Source organism: Dendrobates tinctorius, unplaced genomic scaffold (assembly GCF_039654945.1).
Source record: "Dendrobates tinctorius isolate UK_male_01 unplaced genomic scaffold, ASM3965494v1 ptg000342l, whole genome shotgun sequence".
Classification (NCBI taxonomy): Eukaryota; Metazoa; Chordata; class Amphibia; order Anura; family Dendrobatidae; genus Dendrobates; species Dendrobates tinctorius.
In genome coordinates, this window is record NW_027362008.1 from 79,006 (window position 1) to 97,901 (window position 18,896).

General features: G+C 52.4%; 2 protein-coding genes across 2 annotated transcripts in view; one reads left to right on the forward strand and one right to left on the reverse strand.

Annotated features, from left to right (window-relative positions):
- LOC141074933 (uncharacterized) overlaps window positions 1-16,363 on the reverse strand; it is a 58,160-nt gene extending 41,797 nt beyond the window's left edge. Inside the window, exons 1-4 of the mRNA XM_073562259.1 lie at window positions 16,187-16,363; window positions 14,241-14,388; window positions 13,743-13,922; window positions 7,493-7,616 (exon numbers count right to left, since the gene is read on the reverse strand). Coding sequence (XP_073418360.1) covers window positions 7,493-7,616; window positions 13,743-13,922; window positions 14,241-14,318 — 382 coding nt within the window. The 5' untranslated portion in view covers window positions 14,319-14,388; window positions 16,187-16,363. The remainder of the gene's footprint in view (window positions 1-7,492; window positions 7,617-13,742; window positions 13,923-14,240; window positions 14,389-16,186) is intronic.
- Window positions 16,364-16,649: 286 nt separating this feature from the next.
- The window catches only part of LOC141074941 (uncharacterized), a 31,243-nt gene continuing 28,996 nt past the window's right edge, over window positions 16,650-18,896 (forward strand). The window contains exon 1 of the mRNA XM_073562269.1: window positions 16,650-16,778. The gene's annotated coding sequence lies outside the window, so the exon portion shown is untranslated. The remainder of the gene's footprint in view (window positions 16,779-18,896) is intronic.

Below are 18,896 nucleotides of genomic sequence, written 5' to 3' on the forward strand. Positions count from 1 at the left end.
CGTGCACCGCTACGCCGCTGGCCCCGCATAACACAGGACGTGCACAGACCCGGGCGAGTTGGTTGCTGTGCCTGTGATACCGCCTACCCAACCCGCTCTGCTTTGCGCAGTACCCGTGTCTGCAACTTGACAGGTCTGTAACGTGGTGCTGACAGTGGCATCAGGATCTTCTTGGCTAAGTTTCCCAGAGATCAGTCCCAGTTTGCCAGAATGTGAGTCGGAAGCGTTCTGGTATGTGCTTGTGCCCATGCTACCATCTGGATGCAGGATGTCAAGGATCCGAGAATCTTTGATTTTAACAAGATCTGTTTTTCCTTGGGCAAGAAGGATATTTGGCTGTGTGAGTCTAGTAGGACTCCCAATAATGTCTTTGTTGTTGCAGGAACCATATCTGATTTTTTGAGGTTCACTATCCAGCCTAGAGACGATAAGATCTGAGTCATTATCTGTAGATGTAGAATCATTGAGGTATGGAACTATGCATATGTGTTGACCTCTTATGTATGCCATGACTTCTGACAATCTTTGTGCAGATCCGTGGGGCCGAGGATATGTTTTTTATGAATGGGAAACACCTGCTTCTTCCTAGAACGGAGACCTCCGAACATTTCTTCCTGTACCATCTGGGCAGCCTTCTCCTCTTCAACCTCCATGGCCCTCCTTACGGCCATGAGGAGTTCCTCTATATTCCCCGAGGAGAAATATCATCTCTCCTGTTGGGAGATCTCTGGGTCCAGGATTATTTCGCCTTCTTCCAAAGGTTCGTCTGGGATCAACGTTTCATCTTGAGAGTCATCATTCCCCTCCTCCTCCAGATTAAGCTTCCTTCCTTTAGCTTCTGGAGGGACAACGGGAGAGGGTGTGAGCTGGGAAAAGGCGGCCAGGGAGGTTTTTATCTCCTGGTGGATTAGGCCCTTAATTTCTTAAATTAAGGAAAGTTGCTCTTCCCTGATGACCTTCTCAGTGCACGCTTTACATAATGTCTTCTTATGTGAAGAGGCCAACTTTTTTGTACATACATGCAAACTGAAGCAATGTGGAAGGAAAAAAAATGAACATTTAACTTTTTTCTCCAAAATGTTACTTTAGACCCAATTTTTTTTTTATTTTCATAAGGGGAACAGGACAAATGGACCCAAAAAGGTTTTGTGCAATCTCTCCCGAGCATGCCGATACCCCATATTTGGAGGAAAAGTACTGTTTGGGTGACCGGCAGGGCTCAGAAGGGAAGAAGTGTCATGTGATTTTCGAATGCAAAATTTGCTGAAATAATTAGTGTACACCATGTCGTGTTTGGAGAGCCCCTGATGTGCCTAAACAGTGAAAACGTCCCCACAAGTGACACCATTTTGGAAACTAGACCACTCAGGGAACTTATCTAGATGCGTGGTGAGCATCTTGAACCCCAGGTGCTTCACTAAAGCTTATAATGATGAGACTTGGAAAAGAAACAAAAATCAAATTTTTCCCACAGAAATTTTTCTAGTCCCAAGTTTCTCACTTTTGCAAGAGGTAACATTGAAAATTGGAGCCAACAGTTTGATACACACTTTCCTACTAGCGCAGTGATACCCCACATGTAGTCAAAAAGTTCTGTTTGGACAATCGGCAAGACTTGGAGCGGAAGGAGCAATATTTGAATTTTGGAACACAAATTTGGCCAGAAGAGACGGCAGGCACCATGTCCTATTTGCAGGGCCCCGAAAAAAAAAAAAAAAAAAAAGCTGACCCCATTTTGTACACCACACCCCTCAAGGTTTTTATTCAGAGTTATAATGAGGATTTTGAACCCAAAGGTACTACACATTTGATAACATTAGGTCATCATATTGAATACGTCATCATTAATGTTGAGCCAAGTGCTCGTTACATCGGGTGCTACGGTATGCGCAGAGCGTCTCCGCTCCGCATGTTTCACAACTGTTAGGCTACTTTCAGATTTGCGTTCGGAGGCGCAGAACAGGGCCGCCGCTAAGCTCTGCCCCGGCCCCGCCTCCTCCAGTCAGCTCCTCTTTTGATCGCATGACGCTGCATGCGATCAGCGTACCCTATATTTAGCGTTGGGTACACTGGCCGTGCGCTGGTATGATTTTGCCGGCGCTTGCGCACTTTTGGCGCTGCGCCGAGCGCACAAAAACGCGCCGTGTTTCATTTTTGTGCGCTCGGCGCAGCGCCGGCAAAGTCATACCAGTGCACGGCCAGCATACCCAATGCTAAATATAGGGTACGCTGATCGCATGCAGCGTCATGCGTTCATAGGAGGAGCTGACCGGAGGAGGTGCGGACGGGGGCGGAGCTTAGCGGCGGCCCTGCGCCACCGAATGCAAATATAAAAGCAGCCTAAGTTAGCCAAAAAAACATGCGGGGATTACCCATATATGGCAGGCAATCCCCGCATGTTGTTTTTGGAGAGTCTAGAAGCCGTGAAACATGCATCTCTCTCAAGCACCCGCAAAGCTCTGCACATACCCAAGCACCCAATGCAAACTTGAGTAGCGAGCACTTGGCTCAACACTAGTCACCATATCGTCAAATTTTTTTGCTTTTGAAAAAAAAAACCCTACCTCAGCGGAAACCCTAACAGCAACCTTAAAGCCCTAACCCCAAACACAGCCCTTACCGGAACTGCAAGGAACAACAAAAAATATATTTTTTATCTTATAATTTTTATGTGACTAAGGGGGTAACAAAGGGGACTTGTTTAACTAATTATTGGATTTTGATATCATAGGATATCACAGTGATCAAAAGGAACCGATAGAAAAAAAAAATGATCTGCTGTTGCTGGGTACCAGCCGTCAGATCTTGCTGTGCACCCGACATTTTTTTTTTAAATTTTAAAGAAGATCACGCAGATGGCCGGGGAAGAATCAGGAGGGCCCGAGGATGGTGGAGGTAATGGAGGTGCTCAGTGGGCATCATTTTTCTCTCCTCTGACGTGTATATCATGTATATATTTTTTTTTTTACATCTGACAAAAAGACGCTGGAGCGCATACTGCAGCGTTTTTTGGCCTGGTCTCTAGGCTGATGTCCAAAAGGTACTGCGATACGTTTCTAGGGTGCCAACTAACCTCACCCACCACAAACTACCGGAGTCCATTGGTGCCTCTGCCCATTATAGAGGTACCTTTTGAGGGGATTGGTAGGACCCATAGTAAAACTCGCCCAGGGCCACCAGCACATAGTAGTCAGACTGCCACCCGGTACCCAGATGCGATACCTCTCCATCACACTTCGGATAAACTAATAGCCCGTGAACTATTCGCCATGTTTTGATGCCTTGGGCTGCCCAAGGAGATCCTTACAGATCAGGGAACTTCTTTTATGTCTAAGGTGACCAGGGAGCTATGCAAGCTGCTCCGGATAATACAGCTATGTAAGTCGGTGTACCATCCACAAACCGACGGGTTGGTAGAGGGGTTTAATAAGACCCTCAAAGCCATGCTAAAAAAGGTGGTCACCAAGGATGGGTGTGATTGGGACATGTTACTGCCCTATCTAATGTTCGGGATCCGCGAGGTACCACAAGCGTCCACAGGGTTCTCCCCATTTGAGCTATTGTATGGCAGACACCCGAGGGGACTGCTGGATGTAGCCAAAGAGACGAGGGAACAGGAGCCCACTCCACATAAGTTTCATCGAGCACATGGCAAATATGCAGGATCGGATTGCGGCCGTGCAGCCCATAGTAAAGGAGCATATTTTGAGTGGCTGAAGTCCAAGGCAAGCCATTGCGGCCGAGGTTAAGCAAATGCTCCATTTGGGAGTTACTGAGGAGTCCCGAAATGAGCGGGCCAGCCTCATTGTCCTAATTCCAAAAGCAGATTGGTCATTACACTTCTATAATGACTTCAGGTTAAATGAGGTTTCAAAATTTGACCTCTATCCAATGCCCAAGGTGGATGAACTAATTGAGAGACTGGAGGAGGCCCAGTACTTCACCATGCTGGATCTCACAAAAGGTTACTGGTAGGTCCCCTTAACAGAGTCAGTGAAAGAAAAGACCGTTTTTATAACCCCAGAGGGTCTGTATCAATATGTGGTCTTGCCTTTTAGGTTACATGGGACTCCAGCCACATTCCAGAGGCTGATGGACATGGTGTTAGATTCTCATCGGCATTAAGTGTCGGCCTATTTGGATGACAGTCATCTTTAGTACCGACTGGGATGCCCATCTGTCCAAATGCAAGCAGTACTGGAGTCTCTCAGAATTGCGGGGTTAACAGCAAACCCAAAGAAATGCACGATAGGGCGCACGGAGGCTCAGTTACGTGATCGGCCGAGGGGTTATCAAGCCCCAAGTAAACAAGATTAAGGCCAGTCAAAGCTGTCCCAAGCCCTTAAGTACCAAACAGGTGAGGGCATTCCTTGGCATCATTGGGTACTGCCGTCGATTTATACCCAATTTTGCTGGGAAATCAGCACCTCTAACGGACCTATTTAAAGGTAAGAAGTCTGTGATGGTCCGATGGAATCCTCAAGCTGGGGAAGCATTCCATTCCCTGAAGTCGGCATTGCGTGGACAGCCGATCCTCATCAGCCTTTGCTGGTTATTAATTATAGGGGGACCCCATGTCATTTTTTGAGGGTCCCCCATTTTAATAGATAGTAAAAGCTAATTAACATGGAATTGTAGAGTTGGAAGGGACCTCCTGGGCCATCTGGTCCAATCCCCTGCTCAAAGCAGGATTCGAAATCATCCCAGACAGATGTCTTTCCAGCCTCTGTTTGAAGACTTCCATTGAAGGAGAACTCACCACTTCTCGTGGCCGCCTGTTCAACTCATTGATCACTCTGTCAAAGTTTTTTCTAATCTGTGTCTCCTCCCATTCAGTGTCTCCTCCCATCCAATTATACAGCTGTGACCTGATATTAATATCCTGGGAAACTCCATGGGTATTACCCCTTTCCCAGTATATAAACATGGGCTCCCAGCTGTCGGCTTTCCCTCTGCTGGTTACAAAAATAGCTTGGGAGTCGAAGCCATTTTTTTCCGAAAAATAATCTTTTATTAAATACATGTACAGTAAGCTGCACAGACACTGTACTAATTGTATTCATCACTGACATCTGTATTTCTACCTATTCTATTTGTATTTACTGTTTGTAACCCATCTAGTCTATGCTGTCGGCTTCTGCAGTGATTATACTGTACGCGGCACATGAATTGCCGGCTTTTATTCTATCATTTATATATGTGTGTGAGTTTTGACGAATATTTCCTTTGAAAACAATGTGTAAATGACATAGAATTGCTGTATGTAAAAGCTCATGATATAACCACATTGCAATCGGATGTAAATCGTATGGTAGTTCTGAAAAATCGCATTGTACTCACATGACACTCACATGACACGCCTGCAAATCTCGGCAGGGAGATGTTAGGCGTCGAGTTTCCCCAACTGCACAGGGGGAATCTCAAGCCATGTCCTCTGCGGTCTTCTATTCTTCTGCGGCCGCAGAGACGTCGGTCACAGCGTCTTGCCCAGGCTAATGCTAGGCATCTGGTTGCTCCTCCAGGCTCAGCTATAGTACCATGCTTGAGTCAGCGGCGAGCAGACGCTCCTGGGACTAAGTCCTGCTTTTCTCCTACTGAGCATGCCCGTGGGACAAACTCTCATTGGAGGCCGGAGGTCACATGCTCAGGTCCTATTGCGGCTCCGATTGGACCACCAGGAAGGTCCAGGAAGGCTGCAACTGTAAAAGGTACGCATGGCCATGCGCTAATATAGAAAAATATTATAGACTATGTGGAGTGAGTGGTGAATGCACGTATGCATGTCTCTTACGCCACGGTGGACATGCTCGGCACACCACAGTAGCCAGCATCTGTTAGTGGCGTCAGCAGGTGCGATGCCGCACGCTTAGTAGGTCTAGGGGTACTCTGACCCTGGGTCCTTGGGGCTGAGTTCTGTGACCACTTACTGAGCGCTACCTTTACAGAGCTCTGTGAGCTTAAACAGGCTCTGGCATTTATGTTCCGCGGTAGTGCGGCTCTGTGAAGTAACAGAGTCCGCCCCTGTACACACCGGGTGACGTTAACCCGCGTGTGTTCTTTTATACCGCCATATAGCGTCCGCCCTTACGGGGCAGCAGTTTACCATCTCTGCACGGTGGACCCCGGGCTGCGAACACACCTTATTACCATCTTTTATTATTTGGTGTGTTCCGCCAGCCCTAACAGAAGACTCGGACTGATTTTTCATACGTTTATTGTGACGCCGGCCTTAGAGTATGCCACTTTGGAGCCAGACATACTTGGCCCTCGAGGAAACACTTCCTCGGCTTCTCTACTCCCTCCTCACTAGGAATCTGGAGAGTCGGACAGATTTCCCACTTTCTACACCTTGCAGACAGTTTTACAGTAACAAGACGGCTTTGGGATAAGCTCAGACACAGGACCCTTCAGGGTTACGTTGTCCTTGTCATACTCTCTAATGATCGAGCCCCCGAACTAAATAACATCTGTTCTCAGACCCAATAGGAGAATGATCTGGGTCTTACACAGCACATTTTACTCTAACGCACAAGTCCTCCATCTGCTGCCACTTCCATGAAGCCGGATATAGATGATCTCGGTGATATAGGGTCCATACGTGATCACATGTGATCTTCCCTGAACTAAGCCCCATGTGTTGGAGATGTGGGGAGGAGGACAGTGACATGATGCACATTTTATGGCTACTCTCAGCTTTCTGAGAAAAACTACAAGTGATAGGTAAAATCACAGACCTCATTTCCGACCTGAACCCGGCTCTCGTCCTTCTCCATCACAGGGACAGAGCACTGAAAATATACAGAAAGTCAATCACGACTGCCGGAGCGGGCATCCTCTACTATGGGAAGAAGACACCACCCCCGACTACTCTGTCTGCTCTGCCAGGATGAAGGAAGTGAGGCTGAAGGAGGAGCTCGCCTCTAGGATCAATAATTCCTGAGAACGCGTCTACACAACCTGGAATATCGATCCTCTGCAGATCACCTGGCTCTAATCGGAGAGAAGTGATCTCCAGATCCATCCCCCTCCCCCGCTCCTTCCTCTCACCCCCCCTCTCTCTTCTCACTTTCTTTCTTCTTCTTCTCCTGATGTTCCTTACACGCTGCTGTTAGATGACTGACTATGAGACTAATCAGGGAATTAATATTCTGCCCTCAGTGTAAGTCCGATGTTAAAGATCTAATCTGTGCCGGATCCTAAGAGACGACCCCACTGTACTCAGATTATTACTCTCACGGTGATCGTCTTCTATCACCGCGGTCACTGCCCTGATTGTAACACTGGAATCTATATAACCAATAACTAAAGAGAAATCTAAGATAAAATCTCTATCAGCAGCAGAGAAACATCAGCACAACCCGAATGTGAGGTCCGATCAGGAGTCATAGAAGAGATTCATCCCAGAGAGAAAACGGAAATATCTGAGGACACATCACTAATAGCAACCGACCAACGCTGACGAGACAAACTGATGTCAGAAGGGTCCTCTCACCTCGTGGTGTAAGAGGCCGGCGCTCCTCCATCATCACGGCCTGGTACCGATCCTGGTGTCCTTCTAGATACTCCCACTCCTCCATGGAGAGATAGACAGCGACGTCCTGACACCTTATAGGAACCTGACAACAACGACACCGTCATCACCCAGAATCCTCCAGTGCTGTATAATGTCCCAGCAGTCACCTCTCCGCTCATCACCCAGAATCCTCCAGTGCCGTCCTGTATAATGTCCCAGCAGTCACCTCTCCTCTCATCACCCAGAATCCTCCAGTGCCCTCCTGTATAATGTCCCAGCAGTCACCTCTCCGCTCATCACCCAGAATCCTCCAGTGTCGTCCTGTATAATGTCCCAGCAGTCACCTCTCCGCTCATCACCCAGAATCCTCCAGTGCCGTCCTGTATAATATCCCAGCAGTCACCTCTCCGCTCATCACCCAGAATCCTCCAGTGCCGTCCTGTATAATGTCCCAGCAGTCACCTCTCCGCTCATCACCCAGAATCCTCCAGTGCCGTCCTGTATAATATCCCAGCAGTCACCTCTCCGCTCATCACCCAGAATCCTCCAGTGCCATCCTGTATAATGTCCCAGCAGTCACCTCTCCGCTCATCACCCAGAATCCTCCAGTGCCGTCCTGTATAATGTCCCAGCAGTCACCTCTCCGCTCATCACCCAGAATCCTCCAGTGCCGTCCTGTATAATGTCCCAGCAGTCACCTCTCCGATCATCACCCAGAATCCTCCAGTGCCGTCCTGTATAATGTCCCAGCAGTCACCTCTCCACTCATCACCCAGAATCCTCCAGTGCCGTCCTGTATAATGTCCCAGCAGTCACCTCTCCGCTCATCACCCAGAATCATCCAGTGCCGTCCTGTATAATGTCCCAGCAGTCACCACTCCGATCATCACCCAGAATCCTCCAGTGCCGTCCTGTATAATGTCCCAGCAGTCACCTCTCCGCTCATCACCCCGAATTCTCCAGTGCCGTCCTGTATAATGTCCCAGCAGTCACCTCTCCTCTCATCACCCAGAATCCTCCAGTGCCGTCCTGTATAATGTCCCAGCAGTCACCTCTCCGCTCATCACCCAGAATCCTCCAGTGCCGTCCTGTATAATGTCCCAGCAGTCACCTCTCCACTCATCACCCAGAATCCTCCAGTGCCGTCCTGTATAATGTCCCAGCAGTCACCTCTCCGCTCATCACCCAGAATCATCCAGTGCCGTCCTGTATAATGTCCCAGCAGTCACCTCTCCGATCATCACCCAGAATCCTCCAGTGCCGTCCTGTATAATGTCCCAGCAGTCACCTCTCCACTCATCACCCAGAATCCTCCAGTGCCGTCCTGTATAATGTCCCAGCAGTCACCTCTCCGCTCATCACCCAGAATCCTCCAGTGCCGTCCTGTATAATGTCCCAGCAGTCACCTCTCCGCTCATCACCCCGAATTCTCCAGTGCCGTCCTGTATAATGTCCCAGCAGTCACCTCTCCTCTCATCACCCAGAATCCTCCAGTGCCGTCCTGTATAATGTCCCAGCAGTCACCTCTCCGCTCATCACCCAGAATCCTCCAGTGCCGTCCTGTATAATGTCCCAGCAGTCACCTCTCCACTCATCACCCAGAATCCTCCAGTGCCGTCCTGTATAATGTCCCAGCAGTCACCTCTCCGCTCATCACCCAGAATCCTCCAGTGCCGTCCTGTATAATGTCCCAGCAGTCACCTCTCCGATCATCACCCAGAATCCTCCAGTGCCGTCCTGTATAATGTCCCAGCAGTCACCTCTCCGCTCATCACCCAGAATCATCCAGTGCCGTCCTGTATAATGTCCCAGCAGTCACCTCTCCAATCATCACCCAGAATCATCCAGTGCCGTCCTGTATAATGTCCCAGCAGTCACCACTCCGATCATCACCCAGAATCCTCCAGTGCCGTCCTGTATAATGTCCCAGCAGTCACCTCTCCGCTCATCACCCCGAATTCTCCAGTGCCGTCCTGTATAATGTCCCAGCAGTCACCTCTCCTCTCATCACCCAGAATCCTCCAGTGCCGTCCTGTATAATGTCCTAGCAGTCACCTCTCCGCTCATCACCCAGAATCTTCCAGTGCCGTCCTGTATAAGGTCCCAGCAGTCACCACTCCGATCATCACCCAAAATCCTCCAGTGCCGTCCTGTATAATGTCCCAGCAGTCACCTCTCCGCTCATCACCCAGAATCCTCCAGTGCCGTCCTGTATAATGTCCCAGCAGTCACCTCTCCTCTCATCACCCAGAATCCTCCAGTGCCGTCCTGTATAAGGTCCCAGCAGTCACCACTCCGATCATCACCCAAAATCCTCCACTGCCGTCCTGTATAATGTCCCAGCAGTCACCTCTCCGCTCATCACCCAGAATCCTCCAGTGCCGTCCTGTATAATGTCCCAGCAGTCACCTCTCCTCTCATCACCCAGAATCCTCCAGTGCCGTCCTGTATAATGTCCCAGCAGTCACCACTCCGATCATCACCCAGAATCCTCCAGTGCCGTCCTGTATAATGTCCCAGCAGTCACCTCTCCGCTCATCACCCAGAATCCTCCAGTGCCGTCCTGTATAATGTCCCAGCAGTCACCTCTCCCCTCATCACCCAGAATCCTCCAGTGCCCTCCTGTATAATGTCTCAGCAGTCACCTCTCCCCTCATCACCCAGAATCCTCCAGTGCCGTCCTGTATAATGTCCCAGCAGTCACCTCTCCGCTCATCACCCAGAATCCTCCAGTGCCGTCCTGTATAATGTCCCAGCAGTCACCTCTCCTCTCATCACCCAGAATCCTCCAGTGCCGTCCTGTATAATGTCCCAGCAGTCTCCTCTCCGCTCATCACCCAGAATCCTTCAGTGCCGTCCTGTATAATGTCCCAGCAGTCACCTCTCCTCTCATCACCCAGAATCCTCCAGTGCCCTCCTGTATAATGTCCCAGCAGTCACCTCTCCGCTCATCACCCCGAATCCTCCAGTGCCGTCCTGTATAATGTCCCAGCAGTCACCTCTCCGCTCATCACCCAGAATCCTCCAGTGCCGTCCTGTATAATGTCCCAGCAGTCACCTCTCCGCTCATCACCCAGAATCCTCCAGTGCCGTCCTGTATAATGTCCCAGCAGTCACCTCTCCTCTCATCACCCAGAATCCTCCAGTGACATCCTGTATAATGTCCCAGCAGTCACCTCTCCGCTCATCACCCAGAATCCTCCAGTGCCGTCCTGTATAATGTCCCAGCAGTCTCCTCTCCGGTCATCACCCAGAATCCTCCAGTGCCGTCCTGTATAATATCCCAGCAGTCACCTCTCCGCTCATCACCCAGAATCCTCCAGTGCCGTCCTGTATAATATCCCAGCAGTCACCTCTCCGCTCATCACCCAGAATCCTCCAGTGCTGTCCTGTATAATGTCCCAGCAGTCACCTCTCCGCTCATCACCCAGAATCCTCCAGTGCCGTCCTGTATAATGTCCCAGCAGTCACCTCTCCCCTCATCACCCAGAATCCTCCAGTGCCGTCCTGTATAATGTCCCAGCAGTCACCTCTCCTCTCATCACCCAGAATCCTCCAGAGCCGTCCTGTATAATGTCCCAGCAGTCTCCTCTCCGGTCATCACCCAGAATCCTCCAGTGCCGTCCTGTATAATGTCCCAGCAGTCACCTCTCCGCTCATCACCCAGAATCCTCCAGTGCCGTCCTGTATAATGTCCCAGCAGTCACCTCTCCGCTCATCACCCAGAATCCTCCAGTGCCGTCCTGTATAATGTCCCAGCAGTCACCTCTCCGCTCATCACCCAGAATCCTCCAGTGCCCTCCTGTATAATGTCCCAGCAGTCACCTCTCCGCTCATCACCCAGAATCCTCCAGTGCCATCCTGTATAATGTCCCAGCAGTCACCTCTCCGCTCAACACCCAGAATCCTCCAGTGCCCTCCTGTATAATGTCCCAGCAGTCACCTCTCCCCTCATCACCCAGAATCCTCCAGTGCCGTCCTGTATAATGTCCCAGCAGTCACCTCTCCTCTCATCACCCAGAATCCTCCAGTGCCGTCCTGTATAATGTCCCAGCAGTCACCTCTCCGCTCAACACCCAGAATCCTCCAGTGCCCTCCTGTATAATGTCCCAGCAGTCACCTCTCCCCTCATCACCCAGAATCCTCCAGTGCCGTCCTGTATAATGTCCCAGCAGTCACCTCTCCGCTCATCACCCAGAATCCTCCAGTGCCGTCCTGTATAATGTCCCAGCAGTCACCTCTCCCCTCATCACCCAGAATCCTCCAGTGCCCTCCTGTATAATGTCCCAGCAGTCACCTCTCCCCTCATCACCCAGAATCCTCCAGTGCCCTCCTGTATAATGTCCCAGCAGTCACCTCTCCGCTCAACACCCAGAATCCTCCAGTGCCCTCCTGTATAATGTCCCAGCAGTCACCTCTCCCCTCATCACCCAGAATCCTCCAGTGCCGTCCTGTATAATGTCCCAGCAGTCACCTCTCCGCTCATCACCCAGAATCCTCCAGTGCCGTCCTGTATAATGTCCCAGCAGTCACCTCTCCCCTCATCACCCAGAATCCTCCTGTGCCGTCCTGTATAATGTCCCAGCAGTCTCCTCTCCGCTCATCACCCAGAATCCTCCAGTGCCATCCTGTATAATGTCCCAGTAGTCACCTCTCCGCTCATCACCCAGAATCCTCCAGTGCCGTCCTGTATAATGTCCCAGCAGTCACCTCTCCTCTCATCACCCAGAATCCTCCAGTGCCGTCCTGTATAATGTCCCAGCAGTCACCTCTCCGCTCATCACCCAGAATCCTCCAGTGCCGTCCTGTATAATGTCCCAGCAGTCACCTCTCCGCTCATCACCCAGAATCCTCCAGTGCCATCCTGTATAATGTCCCAGCAGTCACCTCTCCTCTCATCACCCAGAATCCTCCAGTGCCATCCTGTATAATGTCCCAGCAGTCACCTCTCCTCTCATCACCCAGAATCCTCCAGTGCCATCCTGTATAATGTCCCAGCAGTCACCTCTCCCCTCATCACCCAGAATACTCCAGTGCCGTCCTGTATAATGTCCCAGCAGTCACCTCTCCTCTCATCACCCAGAATCCTCCAGTGACATCCTGTATAATGTCCCAGCAGTCTCCTCTCCGCTAATCACCCAGAATCCTCCAGTGCCCTCCTGTATAATGTCCCAGCAGTCACCTCTCCGCTCATCACCCAGAATCCTCCAATGCCGTCCTGTATAATGTCCCAGCAGTCACCTCTCCTCTCATCACCCAGAATCCTCCAGTGCCGTCCTGTATAATGTCCCAGCAGTCTCCTCTCCTCTCATCACCCAGAATCCTCCAGTGCCGTCCTGTATAATGTCCCAGCAGTCACCTCTCCGCTCATCACCCAGAATCCTCCAGTGCCCTCCTGTATAATGTCCCAGCAGTCACCTCTCCGCTCATCACCCAGAATCCTCCAGTGCCGTCCTGTATAATGTCCCAGCAGTCACCTCTCCGCTCATCACCCAGAATCCTCCAGTGTCATCCTGTATAATGTCCCAGCAGTCACCTCTCCGCTCATCACCCAGAATCCTCCAGTGCCGTCCAGTATAATGTCCCAGCAGTCACCTCTCCGCTCATCACCCAGAATCCTCCAGTGCCGTCCAGTATAATGTCCCAGCAGTCACCTCTCCGCTCATCACCCAGAATCCTCCAGTGCCGTCCTGTATAATGTCCCAGCAGTCCCCTCTCCGCTCATCACCCAGAATCCTCCAGTGCCGTCCTGTATAATGTCCCAGCAGTCCCCTCTCCGCTCATCACCCAGAATCCTCCAGTGCCGTCCTGTATAATGTCCCAGCAGTCCCCTCTCCGCTCATCACCCAGAATCCTCCAATGCCGTCCTGTATAATGTCCCAGCAGTCACCTCTCCTCTGATCACCCAGAATCCTCCAGTGCTCTCCTGTATAATGTCCCAGCAGTCACCTCTCCGCTCATCACCCAGAATCCTCCAGTCTTGTATAATGTCCCAGCAGTCACCTCTCCGCTCATCACCCAGAATCCTCCAGTGCCGTCCTGTATAATGTCCCAGCAGTCACCTCTCCTCTCATCACCCAGAATCCTCCAGTGCCGTCCTGTATAATGTCCCAGCAGTCACCTCTCCTCTCATCACCCAGAATCCTCCAGTCCTGTATAATGTCCCAGCAGTCACCTCTCCGCTCATCACCCAGAATCCTCCAGTCCTGTATAATGTCCCAGCAGTCACCTCTCCGCTCAGCAGCTCGATCATCTTGTTGCTGAGCTCCATGATCTTCTTGTTCCTCTCATGTATCGGGGAGTGCGGGGGAGGCTCTGTGATGGGGCCCGGGCTCCGCCCACCTGACTCCTGGAGATGGATGATGGGAGTCACACAGCCCCCCGGTGTCTTCCTCACTATGGTGTAATCCTGTGTATGGAGAGAGACACTTAGGGAGAAGAATTCCTTCCTGACTCCAGATCTGACAATCAGTAGAAATCCCGGGATCAATAACCGTCTCCAGTAATCTGGGGCCATAACCGGGAACATTATTACACTCCGGACAGACATCCCGGCCCCTCTACAGCTCTTATAGGGAATCCTCATGACAACTCCTCCGGGCAGAGAGCTCCACAGAATCCCTGCTCTTATAGTAAAGAATCCTTCTCTCCTATTCTGGATTTCCTCCTCCCGGTGTCGGACTCGTCACATCACACAATAAAGCTGATAGAAATGTAGAGGAGTTACCTCTCCGCTCAGCAGGGAGATGATCTCCAGGGCGCAGTGGAATAATCTCCTGGTGGTCTCATTCCTGTCCTCGTCCATCCTCGGGGGTCATTCAGGAGGAGGAGGGATGAGCACTGGATCAGCTGGAGGGATCTCGTCCTGCCGGCGTCTTCATGATGAAGGAGAAGATGGAAATCACAGGGGACGAGAGAACGACAATCACTAAATTCTGCCCAAATATCAACATTTATCAGGAAGAATCTGGAGGAAAAGCCACAAAACTCCACTGCGGCCTCCTCCGCCGATCTGACCGCTCACCATCAGCCTCGTAGGTGGGGGACGGTCACCGTGGCAACTCCACCGCCAGCGGGGGGACGGTCACCGTGGCAACTCCACCGCCAGCGGGGGGACGGTCACCGTGGCAACTCCACCGCCAGCGGGGGGACGGTCACCGTGGCAACTCCACCGCCAGCGGGGGGACGGTCACCGTGGCAACTCCACCGCCAGCGGGGGGACGGTCACCGTGGCAACTCCACCGCCAGCGGGGGGACGGTCACCGTGGCAACTCCACCTCCAGCGGGGGGACGGTCACCGTGGCAACTCCACCTCCAGCGGGGGGACGGTCACCGTGGCAACTCCACCTCCAGCGGGGGGACGGTCACCGTGGCAACTCCACCTCCAGCGGGGGGACGGTCACCGTGGCAACTCCACCTCCAGCGGGGGGACGGTCACCGTGGCAACTCCACCTCCAGCGGGGGGACGGTCACCGTGGCAACTCCACCTCCAGCGGGGGGACGGTCACCGTGGCAACTCCACCTCCAGCGGGGGGACGGTCACCGTGGCAACTCCACCTCCAGCGGGGGGACGGTCACCGTGGCAACTCCACCTCCAGCGGGGGGACGGTCACCGTGGCAACTCCACCTCCAGCGGGGGGACGGTCACCGTGGCAACTCCACCTCCAGCGGGGGGACGGTCACCGTGGCAACTCCACCTCCAGCGGGGGGACGGTCACCGTGGCAACTCCACCTCCAGCGGGGGGACGGTCACCGTGGCAACTCCACCTCCAGCGGGGGGACGGTCACCGTGGCAACTCCACCTCCAGCGGGGGGACGGTCACCGTGGCAACTCCACCTCCAGCGGGGGGACGGTCACCGTGGCAACTCCACCTCCAGCGGGGGGACGGTCACCGTGGCAACTCCACCTCCAGCGGGGGGACGGTCACCGTGGCAACTCCACCTCCAGCGGGGGGACGGTCACCGTGGCAACTCCACCTCCAGCGGGGGGACGGTCACCGTGGCAACTCCACCTCCAGCGGGGGGACGGTCACCGTGGCAACTCCACCTCCAGCGGGGGGACGGTCACCGTGGCAACTCCACCTCCAGCGGGGGGACGGTCACCGTGGCAACTCCACCTCCAGCGGGGGGACGGTCACCGTGGTAACTCCACCTCCAGCGGGGGACGGTCACCGTGGTAACTCCACCTCCAGCGGGGGACGGTCACCGTGGTAACTCCACCTCCAGCGGGGGGACGGTCACCGTGGTAACTCCACCTCCAGCGGGGGGACGGTCACCGTGGTAACTCCACCTCCAGCGGGGGGACGGTCACCGTGGTAACTCCACCTCCAGCGGGGGGACGGTCACCGTGGTAACTCCACCTCCAGCGGGGGGACGGTCACCGTGGTAACTCCACCTCCAGCGGGGGACGGTCACCGTGGTAACTCCACCTCCAGCGGGGGACGGTCACCGTGGTAACTCTACCTCCAGCGGGGGACGGTCACCGTGGTAACTACACCTCCAGCGGGGGCCGTGAGGTGAGGAGGAGACGCTGCACATCCCCCATACAATGCTGCCCGTCCCCAACACTGAGGAGCCGCAGTCACATGGAGCAGGAGCCTCCACAGGAACAGCTCTGATCTCCCCCCACACTCTCCTCTCACAGATTCACCACAAACCCTCCTGTCATCTCACCGGAATGGCGGGAACCGGAAATCTGCTGCTGGCTGACCCCAGAGAACACGAGCTGCGCACAACCTCTGCTCTATGGAGGAAGAGGCGCCGCACCTTCTGGTCACATGACAGTGACGTCACCACAGGTTCTTCACCTCTTTTCTCCTGAGCCCCGCCCCCTGTTCACATGACGGTGACGTCACCACAGGTCCTTCGCCACTTCTCTCCTGAGCCCCGCCCTCTGGTCACATGACGGTGACGTCACCACAGGTCCTTCACCTCTTTTCTCCTGAGCCCCGCCCCCTGACACATGTCAGTGACGTCACCACAGGTCCTTCACCTCCTCCCTCCTGAGCCCCGCCCTCTGGTCACATGACCGTGACGTCACCACAGGTCCTTCACCTCTTCTCTCCTGAGCTCAGCTCCCTAATCACATGACGGTGACGTCACCACAGGTCATTAACCTCTTCCCTCCTGAGCCCCTCCCCTGGTCACATGACGGTGACGTCACCACAGGTCCTCCCGCGCTCAGTGCAGCCGCTCCGTCCCGGGTGTGCGCAGCTTGTGTTCTCTGGGGTCAGCCAGCAGCAGATTTCCGGTTCCCGCCATTCCGGTGAGATGACAGGAGGGTTTGTGGTGACTCTGTGAGAGGAGAGTGTGGGGGAGATCAGAGCTGTTCCTGTGGAGGCTCCTGCTCCATGTGACTGCGGCTCCTCAGTGTTGGGGACGGGCAGCATTGTATGGGGGATGTGCAGCGTCTCCTCCTCACCTCACGGCCCCCGCTGGAGGTGTAGTTACCACGGTGACCGTCCCCCGCTGGAGGTGGAGTTACCACGGTGACCGTCCCCCACTGGAGGTGGAGTTACCACGGTGACCGTCCCCCGCTGGAGGTGGAGTTACCACGGTGACCGTCCCCCGCTGGAGGTGTAGTTACCACGGTGACCGTCCCCCGCTGGAGGTGTAGTTACCACGGTGACCGTCCCCAGCTGGAGGTGTAGTTACCACGGTGACCGTCCCCCGCTGGAGGTGTAGTTACCACGGTGACCGTCCCCCGCTGGAGGTGTAGTTACCACGGTGACCGTCCCCCGCTGGAGGTGCAGTTACCAGGGCTGTGGAGTTGGAGTCGGTATAAAATGGACCGACTCCGACTCCTAAAATATATAATAAATTGGGTACAGTAGTTCAATGCAGGATGTGCTGAATATTTTTTCATAGAAATTTGGGAAAGTTATGAAATGTCCTATAAATGACTGTTCTATTCCTGATCTAAGGCAACATTCACACACAGCGTTTTTGCCGCGTTTTTTGAGGATACGTTTTTCAGTTGCAAAAGCCGATCAGCTTTTTAAAAAACCGCATCACCTGAAAGGTTTTTGAGCTCATAGATAATGTTTTCAATAACAAAAGCAGATTAGAAATCTGCTCTATCTATATATCCATTTATCCATATCTGTCTCCATATCATATCTGTACCAAAAAGAATGAAAGCCGGGTAGCACACAGACTAACACTCCTTTTTTTTAGCACCAGTCAGGGACACCTCATAGCTGCCCAAAAGGACGCCCAGGACAGGCATTGCTCGTCTTCAGTAACATCAACTGATAGTTGGAATAAATAGACTGCATTCATCACCACATCTTCTTAAGGTGCAGGCTTTATTTTCAAGTGTAGGGGTGTGAAGTATGAGATTCTGCAGCAGCTGAGGTGTGCAGTATGAGGTTCTGCGGAACAGTATGAGATTCTGCCCCCCCCCAGGTTTGATCCTGGCTACGCCCATAGTGTGAATGTAGCCTGAGGATCGAGGCTTTATCTTAGCCGAGATAAGTCACAGTGTGTGTGTGTGTGTGTGTGTGTGTGTGTGTATATATATATATATATATATATATATATATAATTACACAGTACAGACGAAAAGTTTGGACACACCTTCTCAATGAAAGCGGTTTCTTTATTTTCATGACTATGAAAATTGTAGATTCACTCTGAAGGCATCAAAACTATGAATTAACACATGTGGAATTATATAATTGAATAGACTGTTAGAATTTGTATTATGGCAAGAAAAAAGCAGCTGAGTAAAGAAAAACGAGTGGCCATCATTACTTTAAGAAATGAAGGTCGGTCAGTCCGAAAAATTGGGAAAACTTTGAAAGTGTCCCCAAGTGCATTGGCAAAAACCATCAAGCGCTACAAAGAAACTGGCTCACATGAGGACCGCCCCAGGAAAGGAAGACCAAGAGTCACCTCTGCTGCGGAGGATAAGTTCATCCGAGTCACCAGCCTCAGAAATCGCAGGTTAACAGCAGCTCAGATTAGAGACCAGGTCAATGCCACACAGAGTTCTAGCAGCAGACACATCTCTACAACAACTGTGAAGAGGAGACTTTGTGCAGCAGGCCTTCATGGTAAAATAGCTGCTAGGAAACCACTGCTAAGGACAGGCAACAAGCAGAAGAGACTTATTTGGGCTAAAGAACACAAGGAATGGACATTAGACCAGTGGAAATCTGTGCTTTGGTCTGATGAGTCCACATTTGAGATCTTTGGTTCCAACCACCGTGTCTTTGTGCGATGCAGAAAAGGTGAACGGATGGACTCTACATGCCTGGTTCCCACCGTGAAGCATGGAGGAGGAGGTGTGGGGGGGCTTTGCTGGTGACAGTGTTGGGGATTTATTCAAAATTGTAGGCATACTGAACCAGCATGGCTACCACAGCATCTTGCAGCGGCA